We start from the raw sequence: 13,759 nt of genomic DNA, 5'->3' as shown, positions 1-13,759 counted from the left end.
AGGCTCCATAAAATGAGATAAGCCCAACCAACTGGATGAGACAATAGTCCTGGCCTACTTCATTGTTCATAGCCCAGCTGTCGGGTTAGAAAGACAGGTATAGAAAAGAATACCAAAAATCAGGCTTTAGACAGAAGAATATTTTACAGTGTAAAATAGATATATCTTACAGGGTGGTCTCTCTAAAAGACAGTAACAGCCAGCAAGCCAAAGACTGTCATCTTTTATAGATACAAAGAATACATGCTTCATAATTCAGACCCTTATCATTACATACATATCCTGTAAGATCATATCTCTCCCAGATATGCCTTCATTTCTTAAAATCAAATTGGCTTGTCTGACTCTTATTACACAAAAGCTGGAGTGTTACCTTTCTCTGCCCTAAGCTGCATTGTGACCTCCTGTCCGTAAGGTCCACCTATCATGCTAATTGTTTCTTGTAAAACTTACTCTGCAAGTGGTCTTCCTTGCAGGGTGACTTTCTTGACTTTAATCCCCACAGCGTTGGAAGCTTGCCCCTTGGCTTCTGGCTTGTTAGCGTTAGGGTAGACAAAGGAGCTGGTAATAATAAGCCCAATAAGCTGCGAGGATGGGCCATGGGCCTAAAAGTTGTATTTGATATTAAAGAAAAATGAATATATAGAACCAAGGATTGAAAAAGGTTTGCTCTCTAGAAAAGGCCAGCATGTCAGCAGTCATGCACTGATCATGCAGGCAAAGGAAAGATAATATCTATAAGATCTTGTCACTAAGGGCTAAAGACGTGACAGAAGACATATCCAAGACCTGTTTGTCAAAACTAGCTATATGGGATGCCTAAGTGAAATAAACATAGCAATAAAGAAATCAAATGTTAGAATAGAAAGGAATTTGATTCGTTAATTGAAAATGAGTTTTTCTATACTTTAAATTAACACTGAAATTATAATGATTTATATCTATTTGTATTCTACTATAATTCTATTCTACTAGAATCACATAGTATATTTGTTAAAATCAGTTTTACCTTTTTAAAATGGAAAGGAACTTTATGATTCAAACCAACCCTTAGGAATGTATGTGAAATCTTTTTAGCTTGGAGAGATTTCTCTCTCTGGGAACAAACTTAGGAGTGTTAGAAACTGGTTTGGAAAACCAGAAAGACAGATTTCAGTTTATTGCAGTCCATTGCATATGGGCAGAGAGACACGAGCAGAGGACGTGCAGCTTCAGTGTGACAAGAAAGAAATAGGCAGACAAGCCATCGGATTTTAACGTTCGTGCAGAAAGCACATGTATGGGAAGTGACTATATGGATGAAATATGCAGGTATGATTATGAACTATGATGTATGTATTCTTGAAAACTGTAAAAGACTAAGGTCTTTGTATGGTAGGTGCACTGGCGTAATGCCCATTGGGCAAGGTGGGCAGCTGCCCAGGGCATCACCTTGTGGGGGGCATCAAAATGCTGGGTTCGTTTTTGGGTATTTTTAGTGGTTTTCCATTTTTGGCCTGCAGGGGGTGCGGTTTTTAGGCTAGTGGCACCAAAATTTCAGCGTATCGTCAGGAGACTGTCCTTATGCTACCCTCCAAGTTTGGTAATGTTTGGTTCAGGGAGTCCAAAGTTACGGACTCCCAAAGGGGGTGCCCCATCCCCCATTGTTTCCAATGGGAGCTAATAGGAGATGGGGGCTACAGTTTTGAGGGTCCATAACTTTGGCCCCCCTGAACCAAGCCCCTACACCACCCAAACTCTGGGGAATCATTAGGGCAGTCTCCTGATGAGACCCTGAAAGCTTTGAGAGTGTGCCTTCAGAAATGTGCCCCCCCGGCCTGCAACCCCCATTGACAGCAATGCAGAAAACTCAATGCAGAACAAAGATTCTTGGGCAAATTTTGGGATGTTCTTGCAGGGAGGGCATTCTTGGACGTATCAGCACCAAAATTTCAGGGTATCATCTGGAGACTGTCATAATGGCACCCCCAAGGCTTGGTGCAGTTTGGTTCTGGGGGTCCAAAGTTATGGACCCTCAAAACTGTAGCCCCCATCTCCTATTAGCTCCTATTGGAAACAATGGGGGATAGGGGCACCCCCTTTGGGAGTCCATAACTTTGGACTCCTTGAACCAAACCTCATCAAACTTGGGGAGTAACATAAGGACAGTCTCCTGATGATATGCTGAAATTTTGGTGCTGATATGTCTGAAAACTTCACCCCCTGTAGGCACCAATGTCCTGGTGCAAAAACAATTGGTCGTGGTGGAGTGTCCGCCCATTGGGAGGGGGGCATCCAACTCAGGTTTTGCCCAGGGCTACATTTTGCCCAGGGCTGCCTCGTTACGCCCCTGGGTAGGTGTTACTCTTATCGAGAGTTACCCTGTGTATGCAATATCTATTCTGCACAATAAAATCTTTCTATGTTAAACTCTTGATTCTCGGGTTTCTTTCCTTGACAGTCTGTATAAAACCCCACTGCTCAGGACCATACATTGGCGTGTGGCCTGACAAAGCTAATAAAATTGAGGTGAGGACTCACACCCCAGAATTGGGTCATTTTGTGTGTTTTTCATGCTGAGAATCCCTTGGACTAGGGCTTCTTGACAAAACCTAACCTCTAATGATAAACAAAATAATTTAATTTCACAGAAGATGTTCAGAATTCATATTCTAAAGTTGAAAATGATATCCTGAGCACTCAATTTCCTACCAAGAAATGTCAGCCTCTGTGACATCCAGACACCTAGGCCAAAATCTAGACACACATGTATGACAGTCTGCCACCACTGATGTACTGACACCAGAACACTTTAATCGGTGTTATCATAAAGAATGGGGACAGCAGAAGGGGCAGAGGAAGAGAAAGTGAAATAAGTCTTGCCTTGTCTTACCTAGTGCAAACACTGGTGCAGAATTACTTGTCTTCCAAAACAGAAAACTATGAAATCTCTCACACTAAATCCCCATCAACGTATGCTGAGGTAGTAACAGCAATGATTTTTCATTATGTCACGCATGACAATTTTGTCTGCCAGAAAAATCTAATATTCAGTAATCTAGCATTTGTCCTTTTGGACAAATATTTACATATGGAATAAATGAAATTCTTGAAGATGAAAGAGCAGAAGTCTTTTATCATCTTCAAACATGATTTCTTGCCTTGGAGACTAACAATAATTTTTCACAGGCACATATGACAAATTGTACTGGGTATTTTTGAGATATGCTATAGAAATAGAGAGAGAGCTGTAAATGTTCCCTTTCTTGTGGTCAAAGAGCAGCACTGACATCTAATCGCAGCAATTGGTTATCAGCAAATTGCAGCCTCAGTTTGCTCCATTCAGGCATTAATATTTTAGTTGACGTTTAATCCAACTTTTCTTTCTTTTCACTTTGCCAGAAAGATGACACACCTCTTATGGATCAATACCTGAGAGAAATAAATAAGTGGAGAAGAATCCATTACAATATTTTTATGTGGAGGACAGTGATAAAGTGAACAGGAGAGCTGGTTAAGATTTGTATTTTTAAAAACATATATCTTTTTGGTGGCATAAGTACATAGGTTTCCATTGGAGGAGTCCCGGTGGCAGGGAGGGTTTTTGAATTTCTCCGCTCCCCATGCCACTGAGGAAACTCGCTGGAGGTGGCACAGTGCCACCTCTGGCACACCGGCCACTGGCTGTCAGGATTGGGCTCTTAAAGTATTTTAGTTTACCTAAATTGTGGGATGGGATTCTCATAAATGTTGATGTCATCATACATCAAGGCAATGAAGATTTGCAAATAACAGGATCAAAAACAGAAACAGAGGCCCTTTCTGCACACGCATGGAAACGAGCCTCCACTGGCATAATTTATGCCAGTGTTGGCTCGGGGACCGTTCGCACGCTAGCGTGTGAGCAGCCCGCACTTCGCCCCCAGCCAGAGAGGTGGCTCCGCACAGAGCCACCTCTCGGTCAGCCCCCTCCACTAACCTTCATGTCCAGCATCGCTCTGAAGGGCTGCAGGGACCCGCCCACACTGCCCTCCGACCTCCAGGGGTTGGATGGCAGTGTGGGCGAGTCTCTGCAGCCCTCCAGAGCAACGTTGGACATGAAGGTCAGTGGAGGAGACAGAAAAAGCGGCATCTTCCCAGTGGTGTGGTTCGCACTACGCCGATGGGAAGTTGTCGCTTTGCAAAAACCTCACTCGTTGAGCAAGGTTTAAAGTGGCACCTTCATGCCGCTTCTTGGTGGCCAGGATGGCACTGCTGTAATGCAGCAGCGCCTCCTGTGCGAACAGCAGCCCAAGGATGGCGTTTTTGCCGTCCCTGGGCCACTATATTTCACCCGTGCGGAAAGGGCCAGAGCCTTTCAGCTTTTTTCTGGTGCATGTGGAAAGAGTGGCTTCCAAAAAGCATGTGCCAGAAATCATGAGGTCCATGTGGATTAAAAATCCTACAGGACAGTGATGAAGTGAGGAGGACAGTTGGTTAAGATTTTTCTTTTTAAAATATACATCTTTTGTTCTTAATGGATACAAAATGAAAGTTTTATTGTTCAGAAAACCTAAACCTTGTGAAGGAAGAAATGGAATAAATCACAGAAGATATAAAGGGCAGATCTAGCTTTCAGATTAGTTGAATAGGTATTCAGGGCATTTAGAATAAAATGTTGGTAGCTTTGTGCAAGATGCCAGATCAAACAAAGACTGAACAGCTGCCTTTTTGTTGAAAATACAGATTTAAATATAGCTTGCCCTACACAAGAATGGTACAGCATAAAGACCCAGCTATACAGTTGTTCATATTAAACAACAGAAAACACCACATGGAACTGGATGGAAAATTCTGGTATTACTTTGCAAGTGAAAGCATTCAGAATGTGTGTCAGTCACACTGACAGAACTAGGGGAGCCAGAGACAACCCAGGCACCATTCACCTGGGTCACCTGGAGGACTCATTTTGGTGTTTTTCAGGGGAATGGATCTCTGTAGTCCTGAGGTCAGTTGTAATTTCAGAAAATCTGCAGGGACACCTGGAGGTTGGCAGCTCTGCCTTGCAACTTGTTGGTTCTTGGTTAGCTTCCCTGAAGTCTGAGATATACATTTTAAAAATAAATAAGAAAGCGTCTGGAAATTTTGCTCAACCCACTCAACCCACTCTCCATAGCATGTAATATCGATTTGTAGGACTGAGTAGCAGGAATTTTCTTTAAAGAAATGAAAATGAGGCTATGATTCTAAGTTCAGTGCTCAGGAATAGAACCAAGTTCTATATATGTACCATAATGCTTTATATTTCATAATACGTAACACTTACAGCAACTACACCAATAGTTTGCCATTGCCTGCCTCTGAGTGGGCTGAGAGAGTTCTGAGAGAAGTGTGATTGGCCCATGGCTAGCAGGGGCGTAATGCCCATTGGGCAAAGTGTGCAGCTGCCAAGGGAACGTTATGGACTCTCAAAGGGTAGCCCCCATCTCCTTAGCAAAGAATGGGGGATGGGGCACCCCCTTTGAGGGTCCATAACTTTGGACCCCCAGAGCCAAACTGCACCAAACTTGGGGGGTCCTATCAGGACAGTTTCCAGATGATATCCTGAAATTCTGGTGCCAATACATCTAAAAATGTGCCCCCTGCTGGAACATCCCGGAAATTTGTCCAAGAATCTTTGTTCTGTATTGAGTTTTCTGTATTGCTGTCAATGGGGGTTGCAAACTGGGGGGGGGCACATTTCTGAAGGCACAGTCTCAAAGCTTTCATGGTCTTATCAGGAGACTGCCCTGATGATACCCCCAGGTTTGGTGCAGTTTGGTTCAGGGGATGAGGCACCCCCTTTGGGAGTCCATAACTTTGGACTCCTTGAACCAAACCTCACCAAACCTGGGGGGTAGCATAAGGACAGTCTCCTGATGATATGCTGAAATTTTGGTGTTGATATGTCTAAAAATGCACCCCCTGCAGGCACCAATATCCTGGTGCAAAAAAATGTGGTCGTGGTGGAGTGGCCGCCCATCCAACTCAGGTTTTGCCCAGGGCTACAGTTTGCCTCGTTACGCCCCTGATGGCTAGCCAGTAGGTTTGATGTGGAGGAGCAGAGAATTGAACCCAGTTCTCCAGATTATTGTCCACTGCTCTTAACCACAACACCACACTGGCTGCCTTTCAGAAACACTTAATTTTGATCTCTGAAGCCTTTTTTTAAAGTTTAAGGGCTATAACTGTGGATGATTTATAAAACCCTGTTGATACACTTTGTAGATATCTTTACATATCTTTATATTTTTAAATGCTCTAGACCTTACTTCAGTAAAATACAAAAATATATCATCCCTCTGCAAAATCTAATCTGGTTTAGCTAGTCAAAACACACATAAGATGTCGGTGCAATCTTTCAGTTCACTGGTAGTCAGGAAAATTAGTTCAGAAAATTCTTTGTTTTGATGTAGTAACTGCACTACCAAATATTTTTTTGGCTAATTAGTCTTTGAAATTTTTGGGTGGAAATCATAGAATGAATTCATATTAGTATCTTGACACAATGACAATGATTTTCTAATTCTTAACAACACTTACAGTGCAATCTTAAAGCATGGCAGGAGGAACCAAAGCACTAAGGGAACCAACTCTCTGTTATGCTAGCATATCTTGGAGATATGGCAACAAAGAAACAGTTCCTCCACACAGCCCTGCCCAATGTCATCCCACCATTCTTGTGCACTGTTGTAGCCCTGCTGCAGCTGCCCGTTGGTTAGCCAATGGTGAAGGTCCCTGTGCCAATTTGGAAGTAGGCAGGCCAGGGATGTGGTTGTATTTAGTTGATTACCTAACGCTGTTCCAGCCCAGGAATGTCCCCTATCAGTGGTGGAAAGTTGCAGCATCAAAAAACATGGAGTTTTTGAAATCCAAAGTTCAAGTGCCCTCCTTGTGCCCAAAAGACTTGAACCAGCACAGGAGACCAATTTCAATGTCAGGCACAACCAATCTCCTCCCTTACCTGTTCCCTTTCCCCAGCCCCACCCAACCTTACAAAAATCTCAGACAGGATGCCCTACAACTCATTAGATACAGTATGCAGCATGGGATCCTGTCTGTGCAAGCAATTTGGATGTTTGGTGGCGAGAAAGCAGAGGCGTTCCTCCCATTGGGCAAAGTGGGCAGTTGCTCTGGGCACCCCCTTGTGGGGGGCACAAAAACTGCAGGTTCATTTGTGGGATTTTTTGTATTTTCAGTGTTTTTCTGTTTTTGGCCTGCAGAGGGTGCAGTTTTTAGGCTAGCAGCACCAAAATTTCAGGGATTTTTTGGGAGACTCTCCTGATGATATCACCCATGTTTGGTTTAGGGAGTCCAAAGTTATGGACTCCCAAAGGGAGTGCCCCATCCCCCATGGTTTCCAATGGGAGCCAATAGGAGATGGGGGCTATACCTTTGAGAGTCCATAACTTTGGACCCCCTGAACCAAACTTCACCAAACCTGGGTGGTATCATCAGTAGGGTCTCACAAAGGTACTCTGAAATTTTGGTGCTGCTATCTTAATAATTACACCCCTGACAGCAGGCACTCCTAAAGTTCCCCAGATTCTGCTTTTAAATCCACCACCTTCCTGCCAATGCTTGTTTTCTTTCTTTCTTTTATTCTCTCAGTGCCTAATAAAGGTTGTTGTTGTTGTTGTTGTTAAATCCACCCCCTTCGGCATGGATTTAAAGGGAGAATCTGAGGTCCCCAGTTTAAACATTGAAAGTGATGCTGTTTCAGGGTGGGGGGATAATTCACACCAAAACAGCATCACTTTCAATGTTGTTTAAACTGGAGACCCCAGATTCTCCCCTTTAAGGTGGATTTAAAAGGAGAATCTGGGCTCCCTAGTTTAAATACCATTGAAAATGATGCTGTTTGGGGGTGGATTCCAGCATCACTTGTTTAAACTAGGGATCCCAGATTTTCCTTTTAAATCCACCTTAAAGGGAGAATCTGGGGTCCCCAGTTTAAATAACATTGAAAGTGATGCTATTTCCTCCAATTGGGGGGGACTGGATACAACACCATAAAATGTTTTCTTAGCAGTAATAAAACATTTTGAAAGCATTTTGACAATGTTTTCAAAAAATATTTCTGCTGTGTGGCATGGCCCATTGCTGTGTTCCGATTTGTGAGTTGGGGCTTGTTCTATAATGTGATGGTGACTTTGAAACAACCTGGTGGAAAAAATCATTGTTTGGTCACAATGGGAGAGTGTGGCTGCCCATGGGGGGGGGAGGGGGAAGGCATCAAACTCAGGTTTTGCCCAGGGCTCCAGTTTGCCCAGGTACACCACTGCGAGTAAGCACAAAGAAGGCACTTAGAACTACAGGATGAACACTTGGGGCTGACACCCAAGGAAGTGAGCAAAGTCCTTCTGTGGCTAACAATACTTATTGCAGAATCCTAACAGCTACCCCGTGTCTAGAGGCTTGATCCAAAGGGGTGCAATGACAGTTAAATAAGGGCCTGGTACCCAAACCTATTCCTCCATTCCTAATTTGAGTCTGGGTGCTGCCCTGGCAACACCACCTTCAACAGTTGAGCCCAGAAGCACTTGAAGACATGTGAGGGTGGCCTGAGCCACAGTCTTGCAGATCCGTGGCCCCTCATGCACAAGGGGTATAGGTCCCTGTTGTTTCCTGGGATAACTCCAAGAAGATGCCTGAATGGTCACAGGTCTCTTAGACATTCAGGCTGTAGAAGCAACGCTCTTAATAGTTGGTTACATAATATATATATATAATTGAACACCTTAATCCTTATCCCAGTCAGAAATTAGGCTTAAGTGACTGAAATTGCATTTGCTGGCATTCATCCCTTCTTACCCTGATCTTCATAATCTGTTGTAACACAGATTCTTCCCTTGTTTTCCCTCCCTTTACTTCTCAGTGTTAAAATTCAGGCTATAAAATCTCCAGGCATTTGCTTATGTTTTTGAATTGCCCTGTATCCAGTTAGTTATGAACAAGAATGGTAAGAATAATAATAATTAAAAAAAAAACCTAGCTCAGAACATACCTGAAAAGTTTATTGATGTTTGGTACAATTCTAATAAAAATAGCATGTATTTATTATCTGATAAGTAATATTGTACTAAACACACACTACATAGAAAAATAATTTTATAAAAATCCATATTTTAAAGGAATTTCATATCAATGTTAATTGTAATACAAGTTGAGCTTTAAGAACTATAACTATGGGAGATATAGAAGTCACTGCTGATATACTTCGTAAATGTCTTTACATGTATTTATATTTTTAAATGCTCTAGACCTCACTTGAGTAAGTACAAAAATAGATTCTCCCTCTGCAAAATCTAATCCTGCTAAAAATTCAATAAAAATCCTACCTACCTGTGTGTTTTTTTTCTCAAGGAGCACATAAATTTACTGGACTTCTTACACTATATACAAGATGCTACAGATTAAATAACTTGCTGTAATATTTTTTAAGTTGGTATGTTGCTATAAATTGTGGAAATGAAGTACATTGTGGAAATATAGTATAGTAACACCATAGCCAACAATATCAATGGATGCATTGTTAAAATATATTCCAGGCACTATAGTAGTATATGAAATTTTGCTTTTGAACTATAGTAGCCATTATGGCTAGAAGGCAGTATTATATAGACAAACAGAATATCCAGCATGAAAATATTAAATGTTTGAATAGCCTTAGGGTTATCAGAGTTACATAAATTCAAATAATATTTCTCGAATTCTCTAAGAATGCATTCAGCTTTAGTTTCAGTTCACCTATCAGGTTCCTTAACTAAGAGCACAGAAGCATACATTTCTTTGCTGGTTCAGGTAGATATGCTATATGACTTTCAGTATCTTAAACTTTATTTTAAATACATTAGTTTGAAGCATTCAAGTTCTAAAACCTAAGAACAAATTGAATGCTAGAGGGTTGCAACTTCTGGGTTGGGATGGAACCCGAGGAGGAACCTCAGCAAGGTATAATGACATAGACTCCATCCTCCAAAGAAGCCATTTTCTCAAGGGGAACTAATCTATGTCACCTATTGTATTTCACTACAACATATTAAAACTGTCATTAATCATGATGGAAAAACAGGGTTAATCTATTACATTAGTTTTAGAATAGAAACTTCCCTCCTACTTCCCTGAAGTGAATATTCATAACAGGTTGATTCTCTTCATGCCCTTCAAGAAAATTCTGTTTCTGATATTTGAGATTGGGACTTCATACCACATTCTTTCTGGGAAAAAATTTACCAAACCAGGTTGAAGGTACTGAATATGGGGAAAGTACAGGAAGAAAACAACTAAGGAATGCTGTTGTGTGGATGCTTCTCAAAAACATTGTAGTGGATGCTGCCTGCTTGGATTAAGAAAAAGTTGGAGAGGAATGTGGCTGTTGTTGACATGGCCTTTTCTTCACAAATCACTTGCAACGTTTCTGGAACATTTTCACACACACCCCTTCATGTTTGTCAGCACTCACCACCTCCAAATGTTTCTTTGCCACTGTGAGAGAGGGGGTTTTTTTTGCTTATTAATTGAAATGATGCTTTGTAGATTTGTTTAATTGATACTTCAGTGATTTACCCAAAACAGGAAAAAATACCCAAACAAAATGACAAAAATTAAGAAACGGGGGGGAAAGGAGTTAGGAGAGAGGCATGAAAAAATGGACTATGTGCCAAGGGGGAAGTTGAGTTTAACAGGGGTGTTGAAAACAGCCAGGCTTTTCAGTGGGAAAGATCAAATGTTTCAATTATGACTGTGCTGCAAGGAAAATCAGCTTGGAAATGCTTAAAGAATACACTGTTGTAAAAGTGTTTTCAGAAACAATGAATAAAAAGTTGTTTGGAAATGTTTCCAAACCCAAAGGAGGAAAACTGTGAAACTCCACAGAGGAAATGTCTTATTTCCAGGCTGGAAACATTGTAAATGGCATGTGCAGAAAAGGCCTACATTGCTTCAGCAAAGATGAAAAGAAAATGTATTCAAGGAATATGATAATAACATTCATTTTTGTTAGTACAACTTAAGACTTATTTTGGATCAGGTAGGTTCCAGGATGCTTTTTCCAGTGATCATCTGGATCAATTTTTGTTTGTTCATTTGTGTTTGTGTTAATTTTATTAGCTGATGAACTGTTAATTTTCTAATTCTAAATGAATAATTTGTGCATGGTACATTTTAAATATTTTACCACAATATTTTTCTTATCTTTTGCTTTTTACCACAATATTTTTCTTATCTTTTGCTACTATAACCCATGGCTGTTGGAAACACAAATTTGATTTTATGGCTGAAGTGCATGCTAGCAGAAAGTATTACATTTCAAAAATATGTTTTAGTATTAAAATCCAAGTACTACACAACTTCCCATTTTAAGTTAAAGATGTCTGTTTTTGCCTTATGCAAACTAGAACACACAACATCTGGCAGGTCTCTCATTTAGTCAATATTTTACTCCCTTTCTCACTTACAGAATGCATATATTCTTAGGTGAGATTTCTTCAAACTCAATGTGATCAGAGTTTTGGCATAAAGAGATTGTTATACCAAACAGGCTCCAGTCAATAATTCCTGAACTATCAATTAAGGGGAATACTAATGGAATTTTGACTCATCAGAATCAATCTGTCATTTCCAGTGCCTGATCCCAGCAGGAACAAAACTGAACATATTGTGCTGAATGACAGTTCAGTACTAAAAATCGGGGAACTCATATAAAACACTCCTCTGACTCACTGGTGTGTTCTGACCTAAGTATTAGGAATAACATTTTCACATGATTAATTCATGCAAAAGCAGTTACCTCTGTCAGCTCACTTGATGGTAGAAGTTACAATGGTTCTCCTAGAACTCTGAAGTGAAGCATTTCCATTTTTCCTAATAATATTTGAATATCTATTTACTGTTTAATTGCATACTCGTTGAATTGCATGGAGTTACAGTTTACAAAATTAAGACAGAATATTGGTGGGGGAATGATTATGTGTACTACGAACTACAAAAGCATAGCATGGGAAATTTAAACTGCCCTTTTATCTTTCACAGTATCAAGGCACTGGTTTTTTTTAATTGTCTATATGGCTTTTTCACAAAATACTGTATCTTTGTGTTCATGCTGCTACCAGTGCACTATTGAAGTAACCATTAAAATTGTAGCTCTATTCCAATGTAAAATTACTAGATATAAACTACAGGGAAGAACAAGAAGGTCAGCTATATTTTCTTCTCAGAAATAAATGTTCCTCATTTGCACAGCCATACTCCGAGCTAAGTGCTGCAGTTTGTCAGTACTCAAGGCACATTCTGTGGAAGATCTTTTGTGTTCAGGTTTTACTTCAGTGTCATGGAACTTGGCATTTTGATTACTCTTCAAATAGGACTATTTACTCCTCTCCTGCAGCAGGTGGCGGCTCACACAGCTTGTACAACCTACCAAAAACAAAGAACAACCATTACACCAAACCCTAGCTTTATGAAATAGACTGTGATACTCAGTATAGCATGGTTATTTCCATAAATTATAAAATTACTGACTTGGAAGGAGAACACAGATAGCATGACCCCATCACTACTTAAGAAAGAATGCAGCAATATATTCTGGCGACTCCAGGCTGTGATTGCCTATAAGATACGGTTAGGAATCCAAGTTGCATCTGTACTGAGAATAAAATATTAAATTTCTATATCAAAGTAAAAAGGCCTATAGCACCTAGTGGTAAGCTGAAGTACTGCAATTGAAGTTCTGTTCACAGCCTGAGTTCGATCCCAATGAAAGTTGGTTTTAAGTAACCAGTTCAGGATTGATTCCAACCAATCCTTCTGGGGTTGGTAAAATTGACCCCTAAATTGCTTGGGGTAAAGTGTAGATGACTGGGAAAGGCAATGGCAAAACACTCTGTAAACATAGTCTGCTTAGTAAACAGTGTAATGTGGTGATGTGATGATACTTCATGGGTCAGTAAGGACTACCTTTACCTTTATATAATAATAAATTTACTTGCAGTCGAAAGTTACTCCTCTGTTAATTTAATTTAAGGGAAAGGTAAGTTTTCCTCTGAAGGACAAGTCACCATGCCTGCTTAGAATCTAGATAGACTGAATAGATAAAATGAACACGTGATAAAATAGATAAAATAGAATAGATAAAATGAACCACGTTCACAAGTAAAGAAGTGTAACTTGATCTTATGCATAAGTCCAATTGTATGTAATAGCCCTTATTCCAAAATAAGTACATAAGGGAAGAACCATGAAATTCCACAAAGCTATGGGAAAACGAGAGACTGTATAGAAATTCCATAAAGATATGGACCATGACAGAATGTATTGAAGACAGAGGCATTTATAGAGCATTTATTTGAGGCTGAAGGTTGCCTAGTAGGCACTTGAGAGGGGAATTAACTTAAATCCTAAGTAAAATCTGTAATAAATCTGGGTGAAATATTCAACAGCATTAAAGAATGATAAGCAGAGGACACATGAAACTCATGGAGGATCACATTCTTTTTCTCCCCCTGCCGCCACTTCTGTTCACTCAACAGGACACCCACTTGCCAGCCAGCCAGACCTCCCATTTGCAAAGCTGCTGTCAATAGCTATCTGGGTCACATGGCAGGAATGCCATTCCAGATCTGTCCTCCTCCCCTCTCTCCTGCAGTGACCACCCCCTTCATCTGCCTGGCTTATGTGGCAGCAGCTCTGGCCGTCTCTTTCTCCCCACTGTCCACCTGCTTGGCACATGTGACAGTATCTCATTTTCTATCTCTGTACTCTC

The 13,759-nt window shown here is 40.7% G+C and overlaps 1 protein-coding gene across 2 annotated transcripts in view; it reads right to left on the bottom strand.

Moving 5' to 3' along the window:
* Positions 1–9,032: 9,032 nt before the first annotated feature.
* PREX2 (phosphatidylinositol-3,4,5-trisphosphate dependent Rac exchange factor 2) overlaps positions 9,033–13,759 on the bottom strand; it is a 156,707-nt gene continuing 151,980 nt past the window's right edge. For both annotated transcript variants that reach the window (XM_048507926.1, XM_048507927.1), the window contains one exon: positions 9,033–12,414. In XM_048507926.1, coding sequence (XP_048363883.1) covers positions 12,369–12,414 — 46 coding nt within the window. In that variant the 3' untranslated portion in view covers positions 9,033–12,368. The remainder of the gene's footprint in view (positions 12,415–13,759) is intronic.

Source organism: Sphaerodactylus townsendi, linkage group LG09, assembly GCF_021028975.2.
Source record: "Sphaerodactylus townsendi isolate TG3544 linkage group LG09, MPM_Stown_v2.3, whole genome shotgun sequence".
Classification (NCBI taxonomy): Eukaryota; Metazoa; Chordata; class Lepidosauria; order Squamata; family Sphaerodactylidae; genus Sphaerodactylus; species Sphaerodactylus townsendi.
Note: the sequence above shows the minus strand (reverse complement) of the source record. Positions and strands in the feature narration are given on the sequence as shown.